This window comes from Etheostoma spectabile, chromosome 2, assembly GCF_008692095.1.
Source record: "Etheostoma spectabile isolate EspeVRDwgs_2016 chromosome 2, UIUC_Espe_1.0, whole genome shotgun sequence".
Classification (NCBI taxonomy): Eukaryota; Metazoa; Chordata; class Actinopteri; order Perciformes; family Percidae; genus Etheostoma; species Etheostoma spectabile.
Window position 1 is genome coordinate 23,219,644 of NC_045734.1, and position 14,473 is coordinate 23,234,116.

Below are 14,473 nucleotides of genomic sequence, written 5' to 3' on the forward strand. Positions count from 1 at the left end.
CAACGGCGCCCCCACCCCTCTCCATCAGTAGCAGCAGCCTGTTTTTCACATGACAACAAAAAGCAACACTGCTGCTAACACATCGAAGCCTGTTTTTCAAGTAGGCTAACTACAAAGAGCAATAATAAAATAGTAGGATGTTACAGAAATTTGCAACAACTTTTTGTAATGCCAGTTGTGTTTTTGTTTAAATGTGCCTATTATTTATTTTAAAATTAGTTGAAGCACATTTTTAACTGATAAACTGTAAACATAAGTTACCCTCAATACAATTACCCTTTATTCATTTGCAATTAAATTCACTCATCATGAGTAGCCTAGCCTACTTTATGATGTAGCCTAATATGATTTTGCACAAAAAGATTTCGTTAAGCTAAGGAATCATGTTCAGCAAGTGCTAATAAAGTAATAAACTGAATTTAAAAGGGTGGACTTTATCCGAGACAGATATGATGAGGTTCCTTTGGAATACAAACTCATCGTGCCAAACTTTGGCTTTCAAAACTAGCAGCTGATGGTATGATGGGGTTATGGCGCCTCCTTGTGTTATAGACTGGAAGCAAATCTGAATGCTATACCGTTAAATCTGTCATAGATGTAGTCTTCTATATTCTAGAATTTTTCAGGATACAAGCAATGTAAATAATGCCTTCACATAGATCGTAATATGTTTTTTTAAAGTATATTTGTGTATGTATATATTATATATATATTTATATACAGTATTTGTTATGTACTTATGCCGTCTAATACATCAGTCCTGCAATAAATCCTACCTTCATTAAGGTTATAATGTTCAGAACATTTTGGAGGATGTAATTTGTGATGTTGTTGAAATGTATTGTAATTTTTAGAAAGAAAAATTTTTAGAAAAATAATAACACCTGTCAGTGTAGCACAACACAATTTAAAGACACCACAAGAATACAAGCTGAAATGTGTAAAAAGTGTTATTTTAAGGGGATGTACTTTTTTGCGCAAAAGCATTCGCTGCCCCACAATAATAACAATGCAAACATTTAGATGACTTCATGATTTCCTTTTAAACATTATTAAGATTTTCCAAAGTTCAATCTTAATAGATTTGATAAATCTGTTGCCAGATGACAGCTGTTTTGCTCATTCAACAGCCGGATAAACCATTTATAGTCCACGTGTACTAAAAGAGGAACCACAATCATTTACAGTTATTTGATATGAAAATAGATCTAAGTATTCCTATAATGTGTTAAATAGAATACTGGACTTACTGACTCCAACGGGATGGTAATCATGTGTGGGTGGTGTTGGCCAACACCTTCTCCTTCTCTAACTCATCCTTTTGTTCTTTGATGGAATCTGATTGATTTATCTGTAGGCATATCATCTTTGTTTTTATCTGTTTTTTTCTTTTACAGTATGTTGAGTGTTTAAGAGAAATACAAATTTTAATAAAAAAAAAAATTAAAATCTATTTACCCTGTTTTCTAGCTAACATGCTAACACACCATGTCAGGTATTTTCTCAATCATCTTGTTCTGCGGTTTGTCTGCACACCAGTGGCTAAATCTGGGTCATGCGTTGTGCCTGAGTTCTTAACAGAGTGTAGATGGAGTATCACACAGACAAACGTTTTGGACTATTTCTAGGGTACAGGGTGATTTCTTGGACATACTGGAGATGCCAACAGGGAACTCTAGTTTTGTAGCAATGCAATATTTAAAATGTGTTGTGTGAGTTGAGATTATATAAAACACACTGATGCTATTAGATATGCCTGTCTGCATACTTACTGCTTTGATAAAAGGAAAATATGAACAATGGTTGGGCCGCACTGTGTTAGTACATGCTAATTACATTCTGTAAAAAAGGAAACATGGCCATGAAAGTCTTACTATTGTCGGCCGAGAAGCACCTGAGCTTGTTTTGTTGAAATTTGGGTGTAAATCTGGGCCATTCTATGCTTTCCCAGCAAAGTGACACTGAAATACACACCAGCAACACCTCCACCACCACTACATACTTAACAATAACAACAAAATCAACAACAAAAATTAGGAAAAAAGGTACATTTTATAAGTCCAGATGCAATTTTCAATGAGATGATAAACAGCTGTTGGCACAACTGTAAAATTACTGCATAAGCTTGTGCATTCAAGGAACTGAATTTGTTGCAATCGAGGGGCAATATACGTTAAAGCCCTAAATGCTATGCAAAAAAGTATTGAAAGTTTATAAAAAAAAAATACAAATGTAAACTAAACAAATAGTACATCATCATTAAATACTAAATGTGATTTGAAAAGTTTGATGGGATATGTTTATGGATTTCAATACGTTTCACATAGAAAGCATATTGATTTTACAATCAGCATATTGATTTTTCTAGCATATAGTTTGAATTTGATTATTGCTTTTCAATATTCATGCAGCATTGCATGCTCATATAACAGTCAATATTGAATTAAATAGTTAGAAACCATTACTGTAACTTGCAGCTGTAGTGAGTCAAAGTATTATTGTCTTTGTTCAAGGTAACTGAATCTATTAAAATAATGTCACAAAATTAAAGTCTAATAGCTTAAGTCACATTCTTACATTGCGTACATGTGTTGTAAACTCTACAGTATTCTGCCTCTTGAGGCTTTAGGATATAGAAATACAGTATGTGCTTATAAAGGGTTGTTCCACTCCTTCTCCTCCTTAGACTCCATGTGAACTTTGGCTTGTTGCAGGTTTCTGTATTTGCCCTGTTGACCTTTGTTTCCTTGTAGGCTCTTAGCGTAATGGGACCTCCAGTCTCTCTCAAAAGCAGCCTTGACGTGTTCCAGGATTGTCACTCCCCTATCTTTAAGACTATTTTTAATCTTGACCACCAGCCCAACTCCTGAATTAATAGCAAAGTCACTTCCGACCCAGTCATGGTTACCTGTGGACAAAAAGCTAACCTTAGATATCGTGTCTGTATACTCAAGAAATAATGACTTTGAGTTTCATTACTGTGCTTTCATCTTTTTGTGTGTACAAATGTATATAGTAGATATACACTTAGATGAAAAGATTGAAACCACTCTGGTTTCAATTTTCTCTTCTACACCTCAACAAGAAAGAGAATAAGCCTATTTCCCCCAAACCTCAAAGTATTATTTGTTTTTTAAAAACATTAAAGAGAAGTTCAAAAAGTACTTGTACACTGAATTAGTTGCAAACACATCATACAGTGCCTACCAATGTAAACAGCATTATCGGTCACCATGTACTTGTTGTGGTTGAGCCCATGTTGAATATCGTCTTGCTCCTTGTGACTAAAAAACCTCTGCAAAAAAACAAAAATATGTTCAACAAAATCAATGTGTAAAGAAACCACTTTCAATTTTATATTTGCATAATGAATCAAGATACATGTCCAGAGGTTCACAGCATATAATAAAACTAAATCTTTGCTGAAACATATTCGGAGGAATAATTACGCACCACCTCCAATGAGCAGTTGCGTAGCTGCATACAGAGCGACTTGAGGGAGGTGACAAAGTTGAAGGTGAGGGGGTGAGTCTTCCTCCAGAAGCTTATCAGCAGGCGAACTCGGACTCCTCTCAACACCACAGCCTCTCTGATCACCTCATCAATAGGTGACCAGTACCTGTCGATGCAACCATTGTAATAATTAGACACTGTTTTACTGTTTTACAGTCTGAAGGCAAAGACACATTAAGTTAATTACAGTTCTGATGTACCTTGTGACCAAGGTTCCTCTGAAACTCCTGCTCACCAGAGGGAGGTAGTCCGTCACAGATATGAAGATAAATGTCTTTGCACTCTGGATGACTTGATAGATGGCATCTACATCTCTGGTGCGAGCTTTAGCGCAGAAGATTTCAGGAGAAGTCTGCAGAAACGATACAAGCACTCAGACTAGTTTGTACCAAAAGTGTAATAAAGACATAGGCGTAATTTACAGTAAACTGGCCAAAGCCCCGCTAGTATCTAATAATAATTTTAATGATTTACTTTACATAATTAAAGACATTTGCACCAAAAATCCATTTACACGTCAAACCAAAAGTTACGCCCTTAAATAAAAATAAAATCGAAAAACTGGACAAAAATATGATTTACATTACTCTTAATATTTCACATGTCCCAGTTCAACAAACGAAAGTGGACAACTGCACCTTTTGATTTACAACCCCATTAAATTGTTACAATGATAAGGACAACATCATTAGAGTTTCTAATTTCCTGAAATGTCAGATTTTGCGTAAAAACGATTTTGCGTCGACGAAGTAAAATGGCAAGAAAAACAACAGAACACATTTCTCCAACCATGTATCACCACTCAAAGAAGCGAGGCAGGTTGGAGTAGCCAGCCGCTTGTGACAGCGTGACTCCATTAGTTCTCATAGGATGATAAATGTTTTAAATACAACTGATAAGCGTCTTGTCGCGTAAAGGGTAACAAGATTCATTATTGTCGAATTAGGTTGAGGTACTGAGATATTCAGACTCAAGATGCTCCACAGCGTGATATTAACATGATTAATCACCCCCTGCGTGCCTGTTATTAGTTGGTAATGAAACCTTTATGATGACATTCACCATCTAGCTCTGAGTCAGGAAATTGGTGCCTTAAGAGAAATGTAAACCAGTCTGATTTATTGCAGACACAATCTGTGGTTTGTGCATTTCGTATGGAGTCATTTATGTGCCAACATACAGTGAATACTGCTACATAACAAAGTCGTTCCTCACAGACACATAAGCAGCGGCCTCTGTGGCGTTGAATTGAAGCTCCAGGGCGTCATGCCTCCCGTAGAGGGCTGTAACTCTCTTCGACCAGATGGAGGGGATGTAGTCCCTCTCATGGAGCTGCCGGTAAAATGAAAAGACTCGGTGGAGGTCCAGAGCCAGACAGCTGCAGTTATACACCACCACCCCCAGTTCTTTTCTCTGTGGGGTGTCAGAAAGGAGCACAGGAGGTGACGCAGCAGAAAAGTTGCGGTCTAAGTATGAGTGTGTTCAGTGGATAGACATGCCGCAATGTAAGAAAGGAAGTTGGTTAAAAGGCAAAAGTGATGGGATTTTTCTGCATTGAGTACTTTTACTTTTAAAACTTTAAATACATTTTCCTGATGATACTTACATACTTTTACTTAAGTAACATTTCAATGCAGTACTTGTAATGGAATATTTTTCACAGTGTGGTATTATATGTATTTACTTGAGTTAAGAATCTGAATACTTCTACCTCCACTGTTGATCCCAGTGTAATTTTATAAGGGTTTCCTTCTCTGGAGTCTCTAAAGCCATGCTAACGGCTCTGTGACGCAGTAGGCACAGTGGTGCGTAATTATAACATAAGCATCCTAACATGCTTACAATGACAATGCTAACATAATATGAAAAAAAGTATTGAAATTGAAATTTTGACTCCACAATGGTGCTAGATGAAAAAGTGAGCAATCATCAAAATCATCCTAAGGGAGACATTAACGTGTATAACAAAATTAAAGACATCCATCCAATAGTTGTCGAGACATTTCACTCAAAACCACAAATATCAGCCTCATGGCGCTAGAGGAAAAGTCTGGGGCTCATTGACGTCAATAGAGTGCAGCAAGAATGCTTCCAAAAGGAGTTAGCATTTTTGCAGTTCCTGTTCCCTCTCTTTTTTAGCCAAGGTTTTTTCTTAGGTCAGATGCCTGAATTAAGGTCTGTGGTTAACAAAAGCTTAAGAGATGTTCATGTTTTGTTTGACAAGATATCACACTTCAGTAAATACCCCACTCGTGAATTTTGAAGATTTGACATGTCTTAAAACGGTGGTGGTGTGACCAAGACAGCTCAGTCGGTAGAGTGGGTGTGCATGTATAGAGGTTTATCCCTTAACGCAGAAGGCTTTAGGTTCAAGTCTAACCTACGACAATTTCCTGCATGTCTACCCCAACTCTCATTTTATTTATTTCCTATCCATTAAAGGTGGAAATGCCCAAAAAATAATAAGAAGGTGGTTGCTAAATGAGACTACAGAAGCTTTCATGCCAAAAATCTAAATTACTTTACTTTGTTAATTAAAAGCTTAATTAAATGCTCACTGGTGGTGATGTTGAAGTCATGCGACAGCGGTATAGTTAATTTATAGCCTAGCATTAGCTTTTTACTTCTGCAATTGCATTTACGCTTCAAAATGTCAACACTGATCCATCTGATTTCTATGTTTTATTGATTTTGTTTGTCTGGTCTCTATAGACAACAGATTTATTTAATATATGTGATGTTGGTGTTTTATTTTAATTTTTTTATTAAATTGGAATGTAATTCTAGTTGTTGTAAACAAGGAAAGAATGTAATGTGATTTTATGTAGTGCACATATGTTTATATTTGTCCTAAATGTCATGCTCATGTTTGGATGCCTATCATTGTTTTTAAGGGAGTCTATTGTAACATCTGGCCAGGGACTGCACATGAAAACTAACCTTTTGGCTAAGTCTGCCATATTTACATAAATGTTTCTTAACATGCACTGTCCCTGATAAATGGCAATGGGGTATCATGAACAATTTTCTGCAATAATCCAAGAATCCCATAATGGCTGTTTGTGAAGGGAACCAAGGTGATGCTATCTTCTGGGTTGACCTACAAAAACACACCATCCTTGCAGCACTTATTTATCCTGATTTATCCTCTGGGCAGAATGGGTACATGTACAAAAAATAATTGCAATCCATTCAATCGTTGGTGAGATATTTCAGGTCTGGACCAAAGCATGGCTTACAACAGCAAAACATATGTTCTAAATATATTCTATCCTGGTCATTAATTCCACAGCAGAAATATGTTTTGTGTTTGTTTCATTTTGGTGAGTGGAGTGAGCAAGAGAGAAACAAACAAAGGCATTAGTCTATTCTACCCCCATGCATGTATGCTGAATGTCTGACCTGTTCCATTTTTGTCTTTCTTCTTCTTTGCCGTGCTATCATTTGTGTCTGTGTGTTCACACCACACATACATTTATATTATGTGTCTCTTTCTATCCCTCTGGCTGTTAATTACAACAAATAGTAGTTCTACTTCTAGCCAGCGTTGAAGCATGAAAAGTGCCAGGTAATCGCTTTAAGTAGAATGATGCTAATACTCCCTGGTTACTCCTTTATTGTGAATTACATACTAAATGCAAAGTGAAATGCTACTATGTTTTTCTTGCCGGCCTCAGAAAGCAATCTTAATCTGATGCCCGTTAAGAGCTGCTCGAGTAATTGCCTTCAAAAGGTACATAGTGTGTAAAGTGGAACTGATCCATACTCTGTGTTATGTTTTAAGTCCCTGTGGGGTACAAATGTTATCAGTTAATTACATTTTTCCAGCTTTTATTTGTGATTGACAAAAATTTACTGCACCCCGTTTGAGGCCAGAAAAGAACTGCAGACCTGACTACACCTGACTGCAGCAGATTTATCCTCTGGTCTGATTTTATTCTGCACACTCATGTTGTCAATGTCTATTGTTACCTTGGAGAGTGACCTCCAGTCCATGTCAGCGCTCCCGATGTAAATGTGCTTCCGATCCACTATCCAAAATGAGGAATGTAGTCCTCCTCTGGTAAGAGCTGTCATATTAACAAAATGAATCTCTGCATCTAGACAACATGAGACAGACAGAGAGTGGGAATAGTATGAAAAGTTTGAAAGAATGAGAGGGAGAGAATTGGGGAAATGGGCCAACTGGCCTTGGACTGGCTGATGGCAAAGCAGGCAGGCAGCCTGAGTGGCAGCTTTGAAAAGACACCAGCCAGGTACATTTGCACATTCATGATTTTTTGACCTTCATTGTAAAGTTTGGCAGACATGACGGTTGTATGACCTTTGGTGTGGAGCTGCTGGATGGAGCAGCATGGTGTAAATGAGCCTACATCTGCCAACTAATAAGATTTTTTAAAAATCTTCATAGAATGCTTGGGAAATTCCTTTGAAAACTGGTTTGTGCATAGGAAATGTTGTCAAGTGAGTTGTTGGGAGCTTTAAATCTTCATTCTGGAAGGTTGCAGTGGCATAGTGCATTGCTTTTATAAAATGGAAATATGACAGCCACTCACTGTTTGCTGCCAAGGTCTTAAGTTCAGCGGAGTTAATCAGACTGCTGGCAATCTTCAATTTAACCCCACGAGATTTTAGGCTGAGCAGTCGCTGGAACAACAGCTGACCCTGAGGAAGAGAGTGATGTTCTGTGGTTGAACAGCGTTTCTGGATGTCTCTTAAAAGTGCGCTCCTTAGGTCGTAGCAAAACTAACTTATCTTAAAAGAGTAAATACAGTTCTACCAGAAAATTGTTGTATTCAATTTCAATTCAATTAATTTATAGTGTCAATTCATAACAAGAGTTATCACGAGACACTTTACAGATGGAGTAGGTCTAGACCACACTAGACCACATAACTCACAAGATCCCAACAGTTCTAGTAGTTCCCTCCAGAGCAAGCAACAGTGTGATTGCAGCTCAAATTCAAAACACTGGAGAGAATCGGGATCACTTTACTGGTTGTGTCTCAAGTTGTTTTTGCAAGTAACCAACTCAGGTACTAGATCTGTATAACTATCTATACAATTCAATGTGACTACACAAATGGTGAAATGACATAAAATGCCTCCCCTTGTAGCCATGATAAATTATCCTGAAGCTAATGCTTGTTCAAGAGAAAATTAGCCAATTCGGCATCCGTTTGGTGCAGGCTCTAAACTGTCTCCATCTTTTAAATGGGGCGGCTGTGGCTCAGTGGTCCCATGTTGAAGTGTCCTTGGGCAAGACACTGAACCCCGAGTTGCCCCCGATACTGCGCATCGGAGTGTGAATGTTTATCTGATGAGCAGGTGGCACCTTGTACAGCAGCCGCGGCCACAGTGTATAAATGTGTGTGAATGGTGAATGTTTCCTGTATGATGTAAAAGCGCTTTGAGTAGTTGTTAAGACTAGAAAAGCGCTATATAAATACAGCACATTTACATTTAAATACATTTCCAATATTTACCCGGTGTTTGTTACGTCTCTGGTCACACAGCTGTTAAAAACATGCTGTTTTTTTAGTTTGGGTATCTATCTATTCAACTTAGCATGTTTCCTTAATATCTGGTGATGCATTGGGGTCATAGTTAGATTTATCCCAGTGAATATATTACATATTGGACCTTTAATATCTGATGACGCATTGGGGTCATTTTTGGATACATTACAGTAAACATATTACATGTCAGACCTTTAATCTTAAAGAACACCTGGGAAATAGTTCAAGCTCTGCAGGAATAAATTGGGAAATATTAAGACTGAAGATCTGACTTTGTACCTGTTTGGCAGTGCTTGGGGTTGTTTCCAGGTCCCAGGGGTTTAAGGCCCAGACAGGTGACACAACCTCAACCGAGTGCTTTGCCTGGTCCAACAATGTATGAAAGCCAACAGAGAGAGGCAGGTGGAATTTGCCATTCGTGGGGAGAGAGAGGTCGTCTGGAATGTTCTCTGTGAGCACGATGCTATAAGTAAATCATGCTTTTGTAAATTTTGTGAGCAATTTTACACATTGTATGTTTTTCTGTAGGAGCACCACTGCATTTGCAAAAACGTTTAGTCTTATGAGTGAAGATAGATATACTTTAAAGATACTGAATGAATAGCTCGTTGATGTTTTGCACCATACATGAATGCAAACTTTTCTCAATTTTTTTTGCCTTGTTCTGTTATCATGTCACACTTGCAGAGCATCTTACCTGCAGTCTCTGCTACAGTTTTCCTCTGTGATACCGTCCTCATCGTCCCCCCATATGTCCACTGAAGAAAAAAATAGCACCACCAGTACAGCACAGCAGCAGAGAAGGGCAAAGATGGCAATGCACTTCTGTTGGGTCTGGAGGTTGAGCAAGACACATTAAGCTAAAGTCAGACTTCATTTTTGTGAAGGATGCATGACTCTGTAGAACTTAACTCTTCCCCCTGTTGTCATACAGCAAGTTAACAACTTGCAGTGAAGACATTGACATGGTTTTGCATGGTGTACAAAAGGGAAATCAGCCCTTAAATGGCAATGTCCTCATTCAATATCATTGATTAGAGGTTATGCAGCATGATCGATGCAACAACAACTTCTTGTTACTGTAGAAACTCTTGATTTGACAAATGGAGCAACCCCCCCTCCCTCGCTTCACAAGTCTTACTTTATACCACGGTGCAGAGGACAAGTGAGGTGGAACACAACTCCAGCTGAAGGCAAACTGATACACACTAAAGCCTAACTACAAGGAATATTGGAAAGTCTGGTGTATGCTTTTCAGTATACTGCCTATCTACTTTGTCGCTGAAGCGAATCCCCAGCTGAACAGGATTTTATGACCTCTGTGCCAGCATGGATATGCTCAATGTTGCATTACAGTATGAAAAGCAATTTTGAAGGCTATATAACTGTGCATGTATGTGTGGTTGTATATGGTATACTGGTTGTAATAAGGGAATGAGAGGAGAGTGACAGTCAGTTGGGTTAGTGGTTAAGAAGCAGCAGCCCGAGGAGTCTTGATTTCCACTGTTTTAAAAGTGCAGTTAAGCACTTCTGTTTTGCTTACGACTACATATTTTCCCCATCTCATTCCCTGCCCTGTTTGGCTGTTGGTTTCTTGAGCTGTCAACACATCACATTACATATTCTTTTTTTGTTGCGTTCAATCCATCAAATTAATCGTATCTCGCTGAATACTTCGCGAGCATAAGCAGGGGCCTTTGTCAGACAGCTGACAAGTACAACAACTACAACTTTGTATAAAATGTGACTATTATACAAAAGAGATTCACAATTCAGCACCAAGTTAGAGAGAAGATGGTTCTCAGACGGTGTTTGTCAACTTAATTTCCCACTCCTCTCCCTACTATCTGTCTCAGGCAGTGAGGCTGAAAGACTGGTGGCAAAAGGATACATCTCCCACTCCGTCTGTTGTCCACTGAGACCTCTGTGCTCTTCGTCACATTTAGCAGCAAGACCATGCTTGACTTGTAGATGTGGACATGGGTACTCGGATATAAAGCTTCACGATACAGAATGAGACTGACACAGTAAGACCGGTCAGTCAACTTACAGATGATGCAGTGAGATTCAACATTTCCTTGACACAATGACACACACACAATGGGTTTTTACAGCTGTTTCCAGTACAGTCAAACTGTACAGTTTCCTGTACAGTCGAAATACCCTTACAGTAAGGTTTTATATATATATATATATATATATATATATTCAATAACCATAAATAGCCAGCATTGAGTTTAGAGCTGACATATTTATCAATTATTCAATTGTTTGTTTGAAACAAAGTCAATTGGCAAAAATGCCCAATATTAGCTGGTTCCATTCAAATGTATTGGTTTTCATTGTGGTAATTATAGATGTCTAACAAGCAATTCAATGACGCTTGGATTCTGGGAAATTATAATGATAATTTGTTTTGCTATTTTTTGACAATTTAAAGGCTGTATATGTGTATGTGTGCATTTTCTTGTTTTAATTGTTTAATATCATTGTAAATTGAATATCCATCAGGAATTTGAAGATGCCCCTCCGGCACTGGGAAATTGTCACAGATCTTCTGACATTTTACAGACTGATCAATCTATTGTTCAAATAAAGAACGTCTTAATGAATTGATAATTAAATCGTTAAAGCAAGAAAAGCCTAATGCGAACATGCAGTAAAATCCCACCAACAGACAAAATGATAATAGTGTCCCAGTGCAGCGAGTGCAGTTGAGGGCTAGAAACATCACCTTCAAGGGCTCCTGTGTGGTCGGTCCCGCCATGAGAGCAGCACTCATTCAAACTTCTCTGACAGGTGCGGAAACTGCAGCTCAGTCACACATCTTTGTCTCTCCGTCTTCATCACCCACCACTCAGCCTCTCCCACGCTGATGTCTTCACTCTATGCTGCCGTCTTCATCCTGCTGGTTCTCACTGTCCTGGAAGGTATGTGTGTGCACCTCGAGTCCTGGTCCGTCTCACGTCCCGACATGGTTCTTCCAGCCTCTGACGTGTGCTGCTCACTCTCTGCTTCTCGGTGGAGGTAGTGAGAGAGACCAACCCCTCTCATTCAAATGGCCAATACAGAGCAGTAGCTCTGAGCCCCAGCAACCCCCCCTCCCTCCTCCTCCTATTCCACTCCTCCCTTCTCTTCCTCTCCTTCTTTATCTTACTCTTTTATCTGCCTTGTGAACAAAACTCATGTGGCAGAAAGCAGACTGTGGCTTAGAGGGGAAGGATGCCGAAACATGCCAATGGTGATCCACTGTGTGTTACAGCTGCCACACACACACACACACACACACTATGCGAACAGCAAAGACAAAATAATTTAAAACATCTTCACAGTTGCCATTAATAACTTCAACTGTAAGTCAGCAGTATTGTCTGCTTTAATCCCCACTGTTTAAATTACTGTAATAAACGTTCTTTTCAATAATTGACCAGATTCCAGAGCACTGATTCATGTTTCAAATCGAAAGCTTTGCCACTTTCTGTTGCACAGAAGTCCATTAAAGGGCCTCAATTGGGGAAAAATTTAACAGCAACAGTGTCTTCCGCCATTTTATTAGCCCCAACCCTTTTCTCACGGATGAATATAGCATCGCCTAATAGCCCAAAACAACATATGCTGCTGCTGACTGCAGGCAAGCTGCTGCTGTGTTTATGAGTTCCGCACGTACAGGGAGTAAAGAAAGGACCTAATGGGGGACAAAAGAGAAACAAGAGAAAGATAGAAGGAAGGTGAAAGAGTTTCTTTTAAGTTTACTTGATTGTGAATTTTGAATTGGTTACCGCAGTACTCAACATAACTTCAAGACTACTGGATGGAATGCTACGAGATTTGTAGATTAATGTCTCCCTCAGGACAAATTGTAATAAATGTGGTGTTCCTCTGACTTTTAATCCAGCGCGATCAGTAGGTGCACATTTCAAATTGTCCAATTCTTGGATTACCAAATAACTGCTGAACTAATTACATTCTCATTTGCCTCAGCTGTGGTTAATTCTTAGTGCATCTGGGAGATGGATGGAGAATGGCAATTCAAGACCTGGGGATGTGAAAAGTGGCTGGACACAAGAACTGAGGGGCATACTAAGTAAAAGAACGTATGTGATGTAACAGGAAAAGAAGTCATCATTGCCGGATGTGGTGACAATGGGCCAAAGCCCTATAATGACCAGTTGGACGTGTGTTGCAGTGACACAAGCAAACGGGACTGGCTTGAGTCATGGCTTGGACATAATGATTTTGTGCCCTTGGACCTACTAGCGGAAGGGGCGTAGGCAGTAACAAAATCTGAACACAAGTGGTCAGCTGGAGACGCATTATGGACAATGTGTATCGTCAGTCGGCTTGTGTTCAAATCACCAAAACGCATTTTAAAACCAAGTGTAAACTAGTGATGGGACAACCGCCTCTTTTACACAAGTCTGTTCAACTGGATGAGTGTTGGTTGGCCTACCGAGTTAATAGGTTCGGTCACGTGTTTGCATGCCCGCGGGAGGCTAACTCTAATTTCCTAGACACCCGTTTCATTACATTAGACTTGAGTGGTTGCACAGTTACATTTGGTCTCGTTCAGTAGCCAGGTGGGTCTCCTGGTGACAGCCTACCTACCATGTGGCCTGCAACATTCACTTCTCTAACATTTAACTTAACATAACTACCAAGAAAACATGACTTATTTGTAACAATGACATGTTTGTATGTATATTTCTTATATTTCTAATATCTGAGCAACTGTAACACAGAGTTTCCCTTCGGGGATCAATAAAGTATTTCTGATTCTGATGTACTTCCCCATTGACAATGTGTGAATTGTCATGAACACAATCATATAAGATGCACTAGAAACAAGGCTTGGTTAATAATGTTGTATGTATATATATTCTTGAAATATTCAGATACGGTATTATGGGACCACTAAGGTCTACATAAAAGCATCCAAAGAACACAATGTCATGGGACCTTTAATTATATTAATCCCATTCATTTACTCACACATGAACAAATGTGTATGTTTTGTCAATGAAACAAATGATGATTTGTCAGTGTAATTAAAAGAGTATAGAGTATGTATGGTTTTTATTTGTGAAGATTTGTGGAGCACTGTGTGAGATTCCAGAGTAATATTGGTAGCAACAAGGAACAAAGTCATAGCAGTGCAACCTGCTGTGTTTATTTGAGGCAGGTGCCCTCTGCACGTCACCCTGCCTGTGAGCACTAAAGAGAAAGCAAGAGAAAGAGACAAAGGGGACAGAAATGTTTGGACCACTTCCCAGGAGAGGTGTATATTCCTAAAGCTGCACATACAGTATACAAACACACTTTTCAAACAGGATGGGATTTCACTGTCCCCCTTGACCATCCTGAGCACAGACCATCAGCATAGCTTTTATACAGCGTGTGTGTGTGTGTGTGTGTGCGTGTGTGTGTGTGTGTGTGTGTGTGTG

At 39.0% G+C, this 14,473-nt stretch overlaps 1 protein-coding gene across 1 annotated transcript; it reads right to left on the reverse strand.

The window, feature by feature from the left end:
* Positions 1 to 2,039: 2,039 nt before the first annotated feature.
* pld5 (phospholipase D family member 5) lies at positions 2,040 to 12,101 on the reverse strand. The gene is made up of 10 exons (XM_032543162.1): positions 11,767 to 12,101; positions 9,730 to 9,866; positions 9,312 to 9,495; positions 8,070 to 8,178; positions 7,486 to 7,613; positions 4,729 to 4,926; positions 3,714 to 3,865; positions 3,454 to 3,619; positions 3,208 to 3,295; positions 2,040 to 2,908 (listed from the first exon to the last, which is right to left on the reverse strand). The coding sequence occupies exons 1-10, from the start codon at positions 11,812 to 11,814 to the stop codon at positions 2,652 to 2,654; spliced, it is 1,467 nt and encodes a 488-aa protein (XP_032399053.1). The 5' UTR covers positions 11,815 to 12,101; the 3' UTR covers positions 2,040 to 2,651.
* Between the last annotated feature and the right edge of the window lie 2,372 nt (positions 12,102 to 14,473).